Genomic DNA, 15,412 nt, shown 5'->3' on the forward strand with positions numbered 1-15,412 from the left:
AAATACAAGATCCCTATCTCTACACCTCGATAGCTAAGAAGTACATAGTATTATGACTGGTTTAAGTGAATCCTTTTTACAGCTAACAATGCTGGGAGACGGCAGCCCAAATGAAGATGTCTTACAATTGTTGATGTATTCCAACTTTCGTGAACAACTGAGTGAATCTGCACAGGAGCTGCACAACATAACGGACAGGATTCTTGTCCATCGGGCGTCAAGATCAGTAACTTCGATAGAAGCTCACGGTCTTATTTTACCACTGATGGCGATGTTGATAGAGAGCAGGGAAAGGGCAAAAAGAATCTATAGAGATGCATTATCATCAAGAATGAGTACTACCACCGATTGGAATATTGATCCGCTGTGTGACGAAGTGCATGAGGAATTAATAAGGACTAATGATTTGTTAAAACTGTACCCAAGAAGGGAGTCATTGTGGTAATTGGGAACAAATTTGGAAATAAAACGTCATTGTATGATATGGACGTAAATGACTAGGTAAGTAGGTGATGATCGACGTTATGGTTATCTAGAATTTTAAATAATTAAGAACTGAATACATGGGTACGAATTGCTCTTTTGAAGTGGTATACAATGCGTGAATGCTTTGATTCATGAACAAAACAATAAAATTAGTAACTGAATTTTTTCCAATTGTAAGAATCCTTAACCAATACAAACAAACTTCGAAAACTTCAGCAAAATTATCTACAAATGCTCCAAAATTCCTATTTTCTGGTTCTACTAACGATTATTGTATTTGTATTTGTATCGGTATTACAATAAATAATATCTATGAACCGCCAATGGTAAAGACCGGGTAACGGATGACATATAAAATTTTTTTGGTATCCGTTATAAAAACGAAGGGTGATTACGAAAAGAATCATTTCCCTTCCTTCAAGATACCATCAACGACAAGGACCAGTGGAAAGATAGATAAGATGTCTAGTGAACAATATACAGAGAATCTGAAGATCATAGTTGCCGAGAAGCTCGGTACACTAGAAAATTTCAACGAAGATATCAAATATGTGGCAGAATACATTGTTTTACTGATGGTAAACGGAGGAACTTTAGAGAACGTTGTACATGAATTATCGACTCTGTTCGACTCTGTGTCGACAGAGGCTCTGACCGATGTTGTTCAAACAGCTTTCTTTGCCCTGGAAGCTCTACAGCAAGGTGAAACTGTGGATAGTATTGTAGGTAAGATAAGAGGTGTTTTACAGCAACCAGTTCAACAAGAGCAACAACCACAGCCACCTCAGCAAGAGCAACAGCAGCAGCAACAGCCCCCTCAACCTCCAGCACCTATGTCAGCTTTTGGTGGTATAGTATCGACAGAGCCTCCCGCTAAATTGAATACTACTGATTTCCAACCAAATTTCCAGCAGAGAAACGGTGCTGTTGGTAAAGGTGGTCGCGGCGGTCGCGGTGGCCGTGGTGCAACTCGTGGTGCCGGCAGGGGTGCCAGCCGCAACGGCAACGCCAGATTCAACCCACTAGCTAAAGCACTAGGTATAAACGGTGAGGGTGCTGGTAATTTGAATTTTGTGCATAGTAAGAAGGAGGGTCGTTGTAAAGTTTTTCCTCGTTGCCCCTTGGGTAAGTCATGTCCACACGCACATCCTACTAAGGTGTGTAACGACTACCCCAATTGTCCTAAACCACCTGGCACTTGTGAATTTTTGCACCCAAGTGAAGATGAAGAATTAATGAGAGAAATTGAAAGAACTCGTGAAGAGTTTCAACAAAGGAAGGCCGCTTTACTTGCTGCCAAGGCTAAACCGGTGCAAACAGGTATTGTTATCTGCAAATTCGGTATTTTGTGTTCTAATCCTCTATGTCCCTTTGGTCACCCAACGCCGGCTAATGAAGATGCTAAGGTATTGGAACTAATGTGGTGTGCAAACAATCTAACGTGCCAAGACCCAAGTTGTACTCGCGCTCACTCTTCGCTATCCAAGATTAGAGATGTGACGCCTTTAGGAGGTCCAAAGAAACCACCTGTGGTTATGGCTCCACGTCCTGTGGAAAAATCGTTGGAGCAATGTAAGTTCGGTACTCATTGTACCAACAAACGTTGCAAATACAGACATGCTCGCTCACACATCATGTGCCGTGAAGGTGCTAACTGTACAAGAATAGACTGTCTTTTCGGACATCCAATTAATGAGGATTGTAAATTTGGTATTGATTGCAGAAATCCAAACTGTTTGTTTAGACACCCAACCGGTAGAAATATCGATGCCAATACGAACAGTGGTAATGGTGGAGCCGCTAATGCTGAAAATACTGGTGTTGGCGAAGGTTTTTCTACTAGTCAGAGGTTATTTGCCATTCCCGAGGGCCCCCACATCGAACAATCACAAGCACAAGGCGGTGGCGGTTTGCCCTCGATATATGCTCCAGCTAATGCACAAAATATGGATCAGGACACGGATATGAATTAAGTGTAACTGTTAATATTATTAATTCGTTTTCAATGTAATGTAATAAAATAAAAAAAAAATAAAGAAAAAAGAATGGAAACCATTTGCACAAGTGGTTGTCAAGAGGAAAATCATTTGCATAAATGGTTGTAGTATCTTGAGTAACTTTGCACTGGTAGTATAGATGTAGTCACAGATTCTTGCCGTAGGCATATCTTGGATAAAAGTATCTTGCGTAAGCTTCTTGTTCTTAACCTTGATTTTCAATCTTAGAATTGGTGTCAAAACGCTAGCGGGTCAAGTCGTCCTAAGAACGACGACAACCAGGGCGACATAAGATAAAGACTACCAAAGATCAATCAAGTTCAACACAACACAACTCATGAAATTAGAGCTAAGTTACAAACGTTAAAAATTACAAACTTAGACACATCCGCGCTTAGAATCTCTTCTTTTGCACAGCAGCTTCGTCGGCGTAGATGTCCAATGGAGAAACTGGCAAAGCGTGTTCGGCCCACAAGTTTGGAGTCAAGAAACCGTAAGTGTTACCGATAGCAGCGAAAGCAGCCTTCAAAGTGTTTTCCAAAGTTCTGGTGGAACCGGTGGATTGAGTGTAAACATCTTCCAAACCGGCCAATTCCAACAACTTCTTAACACCTGGAGAAGCGACGATACCAGAACCTCTTGGAGCTGGAATCAATCTAACGGTAACGGAACCACACTTACCGGAGGTCTTGGTAGCCAAAGAGTGAGGTTCACCCAAGTTGTTACCCCAGTAACCTCTTCTGATTGGAATAACAGACAACTTGGCGATCATGATACCAGCTCTGATGGCACCAGCAACTTCCTTGGCGGTCTTGATACCCAAACCGACGTGACCGTTGGAGTCACCAACGACAACGACAGCCTTAAATCTGGTTCTTTGACCGGCTCTGGTTTGCTTTTGAACTGGCTTGATGTTCATAACTTCATCGGACAAACCTGGCAACAAAGTGTCAATGATTTGGAATTCCTTGACTGGCAAAGAGTGCAAGAAAATTTCTTCGATGGTAGTTAGCTTACCAGCTTTCACCAATCTACCCAACTTGGTGACAGGGACCCATCCCTTTTCTTCGACGTTTCTACCTCTTCTTTGGAAACGACCTCTGTTTCTACCGGCGAAACCGCCTCTTCTTTGTTCTGGAGCTGCAGCAGACATGTCGGAATGGTTCACGGAAAGTTGATGTAGGTAACTTTCGATCGACAATGGTATTTTTCACCTAAGAAAGACACTAATCAACTACTGTATTTTGCACTCTACTTGCTCATCGACGTATACTTCCTAGCTGGTATTGATGTTGAAAATTTCAGGATTGCGTCGATGCGTTATCGAGTCAGAATCGCCTGTAGAAGGAATTTTAAATTTGAAAAGAGAAAAAAAAGAGATATCGCAAAGGCAAAATGTACGGGTGTAGTACATGGAGGTACGGGTGCAGATAGTCATTTTTAGAGAGAGATCACACAATACGAACAATATATAGTCACGTGATTGTTTATCGATTCTATACTATATCACTTTTCCTTCTCCTCTCCCCTTTTTCCCTTTGAAGGGACAATAAAGAGCAAGGGGACTTTACTACTAAAGCTGAATAAGATCAATTGCTACATAAAGCAGCTTTTGACTACAATTAGTACTCAGAACTATACAATAAAAGTACTTATACGAGTCTGATTTAGAGTAAATATTATCGATTTCAGGAACATGTCAGAGTATGTTTTTTTATAGCACGATACAATACTATACGGCATCGTTTTATATTTGTCCTATCGTTTATTGGCCCATGCATCAATACTAACTCGTATCATTAAGAAACGAAGAAAAGTTCTCTCAAAAGGCTAGGGCTGAAGCTAGAAAGACCGCTGATCAACTCAAGAAGGATGGAGAAGCCGCTAAGGATACTGTAGAATCTTGGACGGAACAGCTTAAGAAATGTGTCGAGACTGCATCAACGAGTGTCTCAAATGGGGTCTCACAGGCAGTTTCCCAAGCTCGTAGTGCAACTGCAACTGCTGCTGCCAAGGCTAGATCCATTGCAGGTAGATCATGGGAAGAATTGCATAACCCGGTAGTTTTGTTGAACTTTTTACTGGGTTCTGGTGCATTGGCCGGATTGATTGCAGGATACGCTCAATATGATACTAGATATCTAAAAGGTAAAAGTGATGGTGTCATTTTGGCAACAGTTAGCGGTGCTTCTGCCATTGTAGCAATCGATGCTCTTTTGTCGGCTAAGTACTACAACAAATATAGGAAATGATTGAATGAAGTCATTGTAGGGGAGGAAGAAAGAAATAAATGAATAAATACTATATTCGATATGACCAAAGTAAATAAGGTAAAATTTATTCAAATCTTAATCTCTACGTCTTTGTATATCTTTATGTTTTTATTTACGCTGCATGTCAAGAGTTCATATCCTTTTCACTCTACATGATAGATAGGTTGAACCGACAATGGATTTAGACGAATCTTATGTGGACGACAGAAGAGAAAGGGCCAATGAGCCACTATATATACCACCAATAGCTGCGGAACCAACTACATCAATAAACTTAGCTCAAACTCTTTTCCAACCGTCAGAATTTGACGAAAGTTTGGAAGATCAATTGGCTCAAAGTATAAGCTCATGCGATAGAAGACATCCATTAGTATCTACAGAGATTCCAAATGTGTTCCCTCATCGGTATGACAAGAATTTTTTAATCCTAACATCAGCTGGTAAACCTATTTATGCAATGAAAGATGGCGATGGTACGATTGCGTACATGGGGGTTATCCATACGATAATGAACTACTTCAAATTGAAAGAGGATCAGGACTTAAGATGTATTGAGAATGGTGATGTCAGATTTGCATTTTTAGACCGTGAACCTATTGTCCTAGTGGCATATTCGGCAAGAGGTGAAACTAGTAACGAGTTATTCAGCCAATTGGATTTTCTACATTCATACTTACTATCATCATTAAGTGAAAGGCAACTATCAAAAATATTCAGCAAAAGACAGAATTTCGATTTGAGAAATTTCCTTGAATCTACAGATTTCGAAAACCTTGATGAGATTTGTTCATTACTATGTGAAAGGCTGTATCCTGATGCACTGTTGGGTGCACTAAGGTCGCTATCCATGAAGAAATCCCATAGAGCTCAGTTGCATGAGGCCATGTCTCAACAATTGACCAAAGAAAAGGATTTACCAAGAGGAACTCTTTTATACGGACTCATTGTGGCGCCTGAGAATAAATTATGTTCCGTGTTACGCCCCAAAGGTCATACTTTGCATACAACAGATTTACACCTTTTATTCTGCTTAATATTCCATAGGTTCCAGAACTTAGACGATAGTCAAGAGCTTTGGGTCCCCATATGTTTTCCTAAATTTAACGCTAACGGGTTTCTTTACGGTTATATCAAATTCTTACCCAAGTGCAATTCCATTTTAGTACTGATAAGCGCTCAAAAGGATGCATTCTTCAATTTAAAATCATTTGCTGATCATTTAATCAAGGATATTTCCAGTAATGGCCTCCTAGAAGAAATCCATAAGGCCAAGGGATTTAAGATTAGTGATATTCCGGCACCGTTGGTACATCATTTCATTTACAAATCTAAAAAGCACGTTCAATACGTGATGCCAGAATTAGAACTTCACAGTGATACTGAACCCGAACAATTGATAGAGTTAGAACGGAAATTTATGACCTATTACCAACAAATTCATAACTCTGTGGTGCGTGATGATGGATTGGCTTTCAACAAATCATGTCTAAATTTTATCAGATGGGATTCCGATGCGATTGAACCATCAGAAGAACCAATTGCCATGTTGGGTTTAGGTTGGATTACACCCAAATTTGAGCTCTATTTGATATGTAATAATGGTGTGGATGATAAACACGTTATCTTTGAGAGTGCAAAGAGAATTATTTCGTGGTGTCGAAAGCATGAATCAAGGTTGTTTGTTAATGAAGGTGCTATATTTTAACAAAAAAAAAGTTTTGAAAGTTTTATTATTATTATTATTATTACTATTGTTATTATTACTTACCCCAATGAACCATTCGCCTCCTTCACCCAAGATTCAGAGACGTGCAAATCGGGGAATTTTCCTATTCTGCGGATCTTCAGTTTGTCTCGATTTCATTATGGATGTGGCCACTTCTTCACCAAATTTTTTTATCAGTTTCTTATAAAAGAGTCCACAAGCGTTGCACAGTGTCGTAGGTCCACTAGGACCTTTCCTCCATTCAGGCGTTTCCGTCGATGAACAGTGTAAACATCTCATATGTGCATTTCTATTTTTACCAGATTTTGAAGTCTTACCAATTTTACCCATATGCTTTCGGTCATCATCAGACAAGCTGATGAAAACGCTATCGCTTTTCGTATTAGGACTACTAGATGGTCGGTACGGTGAATAGTTATTATTGTTATTTTTCTCTAATGGTACAGGTGTTGGTGTTGATCTATCTGATGATAATGGTGAATATGTTAAAGTTCTTTCTGAAGACATGCTAGAGCTGCGCGGCGCAATAGCCTTTTCCCTTTGAGCAGAAGGTGCTTCTGGTAAAGGGGTGGTGACATTAACGATGGATACTACCGATGATGATCTCGATTTATAACTTTCCTCATGGAATTTTACATTTTTTTCCCTAGTACTGGGTTTTTCTACAGCATTCGAAATTTGAACGTCACCATTGGTATCTCTAGCTTGAATCTTCATCTCTTTCAAATTTTCAATACTATTAAGCATAGTTTGACATTTCCTCTGTGCGACCACAAAATCACACAATGGTACTGAATCGAGATTGGACCACCCCTTTGACATATCAAATACCTGTCTGCTGCATTCTTTAAGCACTAGTAGCGCCAGTGCTGCATCCTTTTCATGGTCTTCCAGATCATTTCTGCCCCGGTCATCCATGTATTTGGCAATCTTCAACAAATCCGATATAGGTTTCCTTGAAGGGGGTGATGGCGCAAATACAGAATCTCTAGATGGGACGGATCTTTCCATCATAGCACTCGGTGCTGATGCATGACGCACGTGTCCTACTATCGCTGGTGTGGATCTTGTAGTTTCTCTGTTTAAGGTCGACCTTATTGCACTATTTCTAACTGCACCATGAGTACTTGAATTAAATTCAGGTACTACTCGAGGAGTGAATCCGTGAGTCAAAGAGGACGAATTGTCTCTATTGACTACTTGGAAAATAACAGAATTAGGAGGAACTGGTGTTGAATTTGCTCTGGTAGATGTAGGTGTGGGCGGCGGAGGTTGCAGAGGCGGCGGTGTGGGAAGCGTCAAGGCCGACTGTGCCCCTTTAGCATCATTGCAAAGATTTTTACAAGCAACATTTGTTTCCGCGGTCTCTGTGGTCATAATACTACTGCTAATGCTTTGAATCCAATGATAATGTTCCATACCATTGAATTTGCGTCGCATGGGCAATTCTGACTTGTACAGTTTTATATAGCCCTTTTTACACCTCTGTAGCAAACCAGTTTCTACTTCTCGTTAAACAGCTTTAGAATTTCCACTCATCAGTATTTATTTATTCTAGTTTCTACCGCCCATGGAAATAGTTTATTTTAATATTTTTTTTTTTAGGTGCCAGTGTGACGTTTGAATTACTGACGTTGCCCCCGCGACCGACACATTTTCTGGGGCTCGCTTGAGGAGTGGCACCATAAACGAGTACATAAAGGGCTACAGAACTGACAAACTCTGTCATTTATTCACCACTTTCTCTCTTACAATAAAGATTTCTCTAGCTAAGACAGTGATATTGCATTACTTATCTCGTCATGCAATTGAGTTGGTTTCTACAATTACTCTTATTTTGGTGCCATCTGCACCTTGTATCTGCTTTTGATCGGTCAGTGCTGAAAACATGCAGCTCCGCGGGGTTCTGTAAGAGAAACCGTTACTATGGAGAAAGTATCCAGGGAAACAACACGTCATCCTCGTACTATGTGATTGATGAATCTAGCGTTCGATACGATGGAGACGAGTACAGTCTCCATGCCAACGTTATAAAGAGTATTCCTAGTGGTATCAAGGTTGAATTGCCATTTACTTTGCAATTGTTGCAAGATGGTAATGTTGTCAGGTTTACTATCGATGAGAGCAGACCCCACAAGGACTATTTGCCAAAAGTCTTGAACCAAAGAAGGTACAACGAGACTAGTAAGTGGGCATTTGCTGATGTTCCTTCGAAAGTCCCCATTGCCAAGCCTAGAAAGATAGGAAATAAAATTATTGTTGGTTCTAACTCTACCGATTGCAGAGTTGAAATTTCTCTCGATTCTTTTCTCATCAATGTGTATTGGAAGAATGAATTGAGTATGGTAGTTAATGAAAGGTCCTTTTTGAACTATGAACATTTGAGATCTGAGGATGAGAACTCGAAGAATCTGTTGCCCGAAGAATCGGATTTTGATATGTTTCATGATAGTTTCAACTATTCTCAATCAGACACCATCCCATTTGGTCCTGAATCTGTTGCATTGGATTTTACATTCAATGAATTTGAGAACTTGTATGGATTGCCAGAACATCCTGCTTCATTCAGAATCGAAGAAACTTGTGGCGGTGAACCATATCGTTTGTTTGCAGCTGATGTTCCTCGTTATGATGTCGGTACTAGGATGCCCACATATGGTAATATTCCATTCGTCATTGGAAATAACGAAAAATCAGCTGCAGGTTTATTTTGGGTCAATGCTGCTGATACTTGGATTGACTTTAAGTATCCTGAAGGTAAAGCACAATCTCATTGGATGTCAGAAACTGGTATCATTGACGTTGTGATGTTCTTGGGAGACACACCAATGGAAATTGTCGATAAATATACAAATTTAACCGGTAGACCTGCCTTGCCCAAGGAAGCCGCTGTAGGCCATCATCAATCCAGATGGAATTATTACAATGAATCTGATGTTATGAATGTTGATTCCAATATGGAAAAGGGTAATTTCCCTTATGATATCATTTGGTTAGATTTGGACTATACCGATGAGAAGAAGTTTTTCACTTGGAAACCTGATGCTTTCCCAAATCCTGCCAGATTGTTGAAGAAACTGGGTGATTTAGGTAGAGGATTGGTGGTTTTAATTGATCCTCATTTGAAAAAAGATTATTACTACAGTAATACAGTAATTAAAAATGAGGTTGCGATAAAGAATCGTACTGGTGACACTTTCTTTGGTACCTGTTGGCCAGGAGTTTCTGTTTGGATTGATACTTTTAGCGACCTTGGTAGTAAAGTTTGGGGGAACTTTTATAATAATTTCGTCAATGGTACTGAAAACCTAGGTATTTGGAATGATATGGATGAACCATCTGTCTTTGATGGTATTGAGACTACTGCGCCTAAGAATTTGATTCATGCCGGTGGATTCGAACACAGAGCTCTTCACAATGCTTATTCTTTGACCGTTCATCAAGCCACTTATAACGGGTTGTCCAATATTTTCAACGGGACTGCAAGACCATTTGTTCTTACTAGAAGTCATTTCGCTGGTTCTCAAAGAACTGCTGGTACTTGGACGGGTGACAATGTTGCTAGTTGGAATTATCTGCAAATTTCCATCCCCATGGTGTTAACTAGTAACGCTGCAGGTATGCCTTTCACTGGTGCTGACATTGCAGGATTCTTAGATAACCCTGAAGACGAATTAATTGTTAGATGGTACCAGGCAGGTTTATGGTACCCATTTTTCAGAGCTCACGCTCAAAATGAAACAAGGAGAAGAGAGCCTTTCTTGTTCAAAGACCCTATCAAGAGTTATGTGCGCAATGCGATCCAATTAAGATATCATTTGTTGCCCACATTCTACACTGCATTTTTCAATTCAAACCTAAAAGGTTCGCCAATTATGAAACCAATGATCTTTGAAAAACCTAAATACACTAACTTTGCCGCTGTCGATGATCAGTTCTATGTGGGCGACAGTGGTATTCTAGTGAAGCCAATAACTGAAAAAAATGTTTCCTTTGCATACGTTCAAGTGGCGGATGGTGTTTACTATGATTTCCATGATTTGAAACCTCAACAGACATCCTCTAAGAATGATTCCTCTGGAATCAAGTGCATTGGTATTGAAGCAGGTTTGGATAAAATCCCAGCTCTATTAGAAGGTGGACATATTATTACGAAGAGAGATACCTACAGAAAATCCTCCGTGTACTACCGTAATGATCCTTATACGCTGGTTATTGCACCTGATGCATTTGGTAATGCTCAAGGTGAATTGTACGCTGACGATGGTAAGACATGGGATCACAAGAGTGGCCAATATTTGCACAGTGTATTCTCATTCCAAGACTTCAAGTCCATTTCAGGAAATACAAGTAATGTTCCATCCAATGGTGAAGCAGCCGGTAACACCTTGATTGACAAGATCGTCATTGCTATTGGTAACAACAATTCTAGTATTGGTGACACTGTCAAGGTCAATAGAAATGGTGAGCTACATACAGTCAATGTCAACAAGACTAGTCCATTTGAAGCTGTTATTTCAAATCCAATGGTTTATGCTAATGAAACCTGGAAAATCGAATTATAATCGATCTCAAAAAAAAAAAGAACATATGATATTACGTGATGTTAAAATAATCCACAAATGGCTGAGAAACACTTGCTAACAAATTCAGTTAACTGTTACTGAAATTCGCTAAGACCATGATTTTACGAGTGACGAATAATGAGTCCTCAAATTTTTGCTAAATAACTTGCTTCAAGAATATACGTTTTTAAGTCAGCCAAAATCCTTAAAATATAGTTGAGTTCTCGACCATCTTGCAACATTTATTTATCCAAGATATAAATCCTTGATGGTAACTACAGAAAAGCTCCTTATGCTTTTCTATTAGAAATCTCGTAGTTGTGTTAATCGAATCTGCAGTAGTACGCTTTTTTCACAGTTCGCTTGCTAGAACAAAGGGGACCTCTTGACCAAGTTTGTTCTACTAAATGAAGAACAGTTGAACAGTGTTTCTCTCACTTCAAACTTTCATAGAATTTACTGGTTAGTTCCAACCGCTTTGAGCTTTTAACTATTCGAAGCGTATCCAAAAGTTTCCAATATGCTGTTGCATTGGTTCCTTCAAGTGCTCTTCTTTTGGAGCCAATTGCAGACTGTAAGTGGGTTTACACAGTATCTTTTGAAAAGATGTGATCAAGCTGGATTCTGCACAAGAAATAGATACTATGCTGAAAATATTCAGAAGACTCGTGCCTCTTACTATACCATTGAGGATTCAAGTGTTCATTACGATGAAAGCGACAAAACTCTTTATGCAACAATTATAAAATCAATTCCACCAAGTGAGGATAAGGACAGTATAACCAAGATAGAACTGCCATTTGCATTGCAATTGTTACAAGATGGTTCTTCAGTTAGATTTATCATTGACGAAAATCGTCCACACAAGGATTACTTACCCGAGGCATTAAATCAAAGAAGGTATAATGAAACTAGTAAATGGGCTTTCACCAATTTGCACAAAAAAATTCCCTATGTAAAGAAGGGAACTACCTTTAACAAGCATAAAATTATCGTTGAAGAAGATCCTGATTATGTGGGTAATCTAAGTCTGGAGCTATTCACCGATTCATTTCTCATCAAGGTTTACTGGAAGGATGAATTAGCTATGGTGGTCAATGAGAGGTCCCTTCTGAATTATGAACATTTGAGAGCTGAAACTGAAAATGAACAAAATCTTTTACCTGAGGAATCCGATTTTAACATGTTCCACGATAATTTCAAATATTCTAAGGCCGATACTTTGCCATTCGGTCCTGAATCAGTTGCATTGGATTTCGCCTTCAACGGAATTGAGAATTTGTATGGATTACCAGAACATCCTGATTCCTTCAGATTAAAGGATACTACTGATGGCGAACCATACCGTTTGTATTCTACTGACGTTTTCCGTTACGATATTGGCACTAAAATGCCTATGTATGGTAACATCCCTTTTGTTATTGGCAATAATCCAAAGGCAGCTGTAGGTCTTTTTTGGGTTAATGCAGCTGATACTTGGGTGGATTTAAAGTATCAAAAGAGCAAAACACAAACCCATTGGATGTCAGAAACTGGTGTCATTGATGTAGTATTATTCTTTGCCGATACACCTGACCAAATATTGAATAAATATACAAATCTAACAGGTAGACCCATGCTACCTAAACAGGCCGCTGTCGGTTATCACCAATGTAGATGGAATTACAACGATGAATTAGACGTTTTGACCGTTGATTCTAATATGGATAAGGGCCATTTCCCTTATGATATCATTTGGTTGGATATAGATTATACCGATGAAAAGAAATTTTTTACTTGGAAACCAAGTGCTTTCCCCAATCCTGCCAGGATGCTAAAGAAACTAGCTAAGTTGGGCAGAGAATTAGTGGTCCTAATCGATCCTCATTTGAAAGCAGGTTATGAGATTAGCGATGAGATAATTGAAAATGATGTTGCGATTAAAAACCAAAAGGGTAAAACATTCTATGGTACTTGTTGGCCAGGTAGATCTGTGTGGATTGACACATTTAGTGAACTTGGTCGTAAAGTTTGGGGCAGCTTTTACGACGCCTTTTTGAATGGTGCTAAGAATTTGAATATCTGGAATGATATGAATGAACCATCTATCTTTGATGGTCCAGAAACTACTGCACCAAAGAATTTGATCCACGACGGGGGATTTGAACACAGAGCCCTTCACAATGCTTATTCTTTGACGGTTCACGAAGCCACTCATGATGGTCTGTTGGAAATCAATAACAACAGCGTGAGGCCATTTATCATCGCCAGAGGATATTTCACTGGTTCCCAAAGAACCGCTGGTACCTGGACGGGTGATAATGTTGCCACTTGGGACTATCTCAGGGTGTCCCTCCCAATGATATTGAGCAGTAACGTTGCAGGTATGCCATTCACCGGTGCTGATATTGCCGGCTTCTTTGAAAATCCTGAAGATGAATTAGTGGTTAGATGGTACCAGGCAGGTTTATGGTACCCATTCTTCAGAGCACATGCTCACATTGATTCCAATAGAAGGGAACCTTTCTTGTTCAAAGATCCTATCAAGAGCTATGTGCGTGACGCCATTCAACTAAGATACACTCTGTTACCCACATTCTACACTGCATTTTTCAGATCAAGTATTGATGGTACACCTATCATGAAGCCAATGATCTTTGAGAAACCTCAATATCCTGACCTTGCCGCCGTAGATGACCAATTCTATTTAGGTAATACTGGTATCCTGGTAAAGCCAATTTTGGAAAAGGACGTTTCCATCACGGAGATCAAAGTCAGTGAAGGGGTTTTCTATGATTACTATGACTTAAAACCTCACTATGTTAACACATTTAGAGAAGGTGAAGATGTAGTTCAAAAGAAGAGAGCACATGTGGTTGAGTCCATTAGTGTAAGAGCCGGTTTGGATAAAATTCCAATTCTTTTAGAAGGTGGTCACATCATCACCAAGAGAGATAACTACAGAAGATCATCTAAACTTTACCGTAACGATCCATACACATTGGTAATTGCTCCTGATTCGTTTGGTGACGCTGAAGGTGAATTATATGCTGACGATGGTGAAACTTTGGCTCACAAAAACGGTGAATATTTACACACTGTTTTCACGCTCCAACACCATGAACTCATCACAGGACACCCAAAGAATGTCCCATCTGATCACAGAACCGCTGGTAACACAATGATTAACAAGATTGTCATCGCCACGGGCAACAAAAACAGATTTAATATCAAGGACACCGTTAAAATCAACAGAAACGGTAACTTCCATACCGCGAAGGTCATTAGAACAAGTCCATTCGAAGCTGTTATTCTGCATCCAATGGTGTATGCTAATGAAACCTGGCAAATAGATTTTTAACTGACATAGCATATGTCAAATATATTTTGTTTATAGCTTCCGTTTGAATCCTAGTGTCTTTTTTCTTTGGTTCTTTCCTTTGAACTACGTCCCATGAGAAGATTTAAGCATGCTTGAATATTTGACTAGATGGGTCCATTTAACAATTTGGGAACAATCTGGACATTTACCATATCTTGGTATGAGGTTTCTAATCCCATCTTGTAATTGTTCTTCATCTAAGAAATACCTATGAAGACATCCCAAATGTGCTACAAAGCTGCAATCTTCGTGAACACAAAATGCTATAAATGGTTTCAATTGAGGATTATCAGAAGTGTAATCGAAGGTAGTTTGGCATATTCCGCAAGGTATTTCTCCAAATGTCAACCTTTCTCGATATATTTGGCAAACTCCCATATCTCTATCGAAAAACCCATTGAGAAATTGCTCCACTAATTTTAGATTCGATTCAGAGTAATCTACAGCATTCTCTACCGTTGGAGCAATTGTTGGCGATGGTGAATTTTCCACTGTAATTAACCCCATGTCATTAATATTGTACTTATTTTGTATCCAAATGGATTCCACATCTGCATTGAAAAAGTGGACCACTAAATCCATTCGTTGGAAGTAAATGTTTTTGGCCAACAATCTGGCAGTCCCTAATTTATGATGAATTGTTCTACCACCATTTTTATTCCGCACTATTCGTTCGTCATCTGCAATGTAATGTGTCTTGTATCCATGTTGCCAGGCATGCTCAAATTGTAAAGCTGTGATCTTAGAAGGAAATCCATATACTACCATAATCACCTCCCATGGTCTCGTACCTTCTCTTCTGGTTCTATAGGCACCCCCTCTAGTCAGTATACCATTATGCTGCCGTAGTCTTCTCACTGGATTAGGAGTCGATCCTATGTAAAATGATTGCCTCTTGCAGATTGACTGTAAAAGATAGCAGCAGTAGAAGACAGGTACTGGTTTTGAAGATTGTTGATCCATATTATGAATCACCTTCTCTTGTTTTTATAAGATAGGCATCT

The 15,412-nt window shown here is 39.4% G+C and overlaps 9 protein-coding genes across 9 annotated transcripts; 6 read left to right on the top strand and 3 right to left on the bottom strand.

The window, feature by feature from the left end:
• Positions 1 to 52: 52 nt before the first annotated feature.
• On the top strand, positions 53 to 445 carry GPG1 (Gpg1p; the record flags this gene model as incomplete). Its single annotated transcript, XM_002498972.1, has 1 exon — positions 53 to 445. The coding sequence occupies one exon, from the start codon at positions 53 to 55 to the stop codon at positions 443 to 445; it is 393 nt and encodes a 130-aa protein (XP_002499017.1).
• A 502-nt stretch (positions 446 to 947) lies between these two features.
• NAB2 (mRNA-binding protein NAB2) lies at positions 948 to 2,459 on the top strand (the record flags this gene model as incomplete). Its single annotated transcript, XM_002498973.1, has 1 exon — positions 948 to 2,459. The coding sequence occupies one exon, from the start codon at positions 948 to 950 to the stop codon at positions 2,457 to 2,459; it is 1,512 nt and encodes a 503-aa protein (XP_002499018.1).
• A 418-nt stretch (positions 2,460 to 2,877) lies between these two features.
• RPS2 (40S ribosomal protein uS5) lies at positions 2,878 to 3,636 on the bottom strand (the record flags this gene model as incomplete). The annotated part of the gene is made up of 1 exon (XM_002498974.1): positions 2,878 to 3,636. The coding sequence occupies one exon, from the start codon at positions 3,634 to 3,636 to the stop codon at positions 2,878 to 2,880; it is 759 nt and encodes a 252-aa protein (XP_002499019.1).
• A 543-nt stretch (positions 3,637 to 4,179) lies between these two features.
• On the top strand, positions 4,180 to 4,735 carry OM14 (Om14p; the record flags this gene model as incomplete). Its single annotated transcript, XM_002498975.1, has 2 exons — positions 4,180 to 4,187; positions 4,288 to 4,735. 2 exons carry the CDS (start codon positions 4,180 to 4,182, stop codon positions 4,733 to 4,735), a joined length of 456 nt encoding a protein of 151 aa, XP_002499020.1.
• A 196-nt stretch (positions 4,736 to 4,931) lies between these two features.
• Positions 4,932 to 6,461, top strand: MON1 (guanine nucleotide exchange factor MON1; the record flags this gene model as incomplete). Its single annotated transcript, XM_002498976.1, has 1 exon — positions 4,932 to 6,461. The coding sequence occupies one exon, from the start codon at positions 4,932 to 4,934 to the stop codon at positions 6,459 to 6,461; it is 1,530 nt and encodes a 509-aa protein (XP_002499021.1).
• A 96-nt stretch (positions 6,462 to 6,557) lies between these two features.
• ZYRO0E01738g (GATA-type transcription factor) lies at positions 6,558 to 7,922 on the bottom strand (the record flags this gene model as incomplete). Its single annotated transcript, XM_002498977.1, has 1 exon — positions 6,558 to 7,922. The coding sequence occupies one exon, from the start codon at positions 7,920 to 7,922 to the stop codon at positions 6,558 to 6,560; it is 1,365 nt and encodes a 454-aa protein (XP_002499022.1).
• A 362-nt stretch (positions 7,923 to 8,284) lies between these two features.
• On the top strand, positions 8,285 to 11,047 carry ZYRO0E01760g (glycoside hydrolase family 31 protein; the record flags this gene model as incomplete). Its single annotated transcript, XM_002498978.1, has 1 exon — positions 8,285 to 11,047. One exon carries the CDS (start codon positions 8,285 to 8,287, stop codon positions 11,045 to 11,047), a length of 2,763 nt encoding a protein of 920 aa, XP_002499023.1.
• Positions 11,048 to 11,567: 520 nt separating this feature from the next.
• Positions 11,568 to 14,387, top strand: ZYRO0E01782g (glycoside hydrolase family 31 protein; the record flags this gene model as incomplete). The annotated part of the gene is made up of 1 exon (XM_002498979.1): positions 11,568 to 14,387. The coding sequence occupies one exon, from the start codon at positions 11,568 to 11,570 to the stop codon at positions 14,385 to 14,387; it is 2,820 nt and encodes a 939-aa protein (XP_002499024.1).
• Positions 14,388 to 14,471: 84 nt separating this feature from the next.
• On the bottom strand, positions 14,472 to 15,371 carry SLX1 (endonuclease; the record flags this gene model as incomplete). The annotated part of the gene is made up of 1 exon (XM_002498980.1): positions 14,472 to 15,371. One exon carries the CDS (start codon positions 15,369 to 15,371, stop codon positions 14,472 to 14,474), a length of 900 nt encoding a protein of 299 aa, XP_002499025.1.
• Between the last annotated feature and the right edge of the window lie 41 nt (positions 15,372 to 15,412).

This window comes from Zygosaccharomyces rouxii, assembly GCF_000026365.1.
Source record: "Zygosaccharomyces rouxii strain CBS732 chromosome E complete sequence".
Taxonomy (NCBI): Eukaryota; Fungi; Ascomycota; class Saccharomycetes; order Saccharomycetales; family Saccharomycetaceae; genus Zygosaccharomyces; species Zygosaccharomyces rouxii.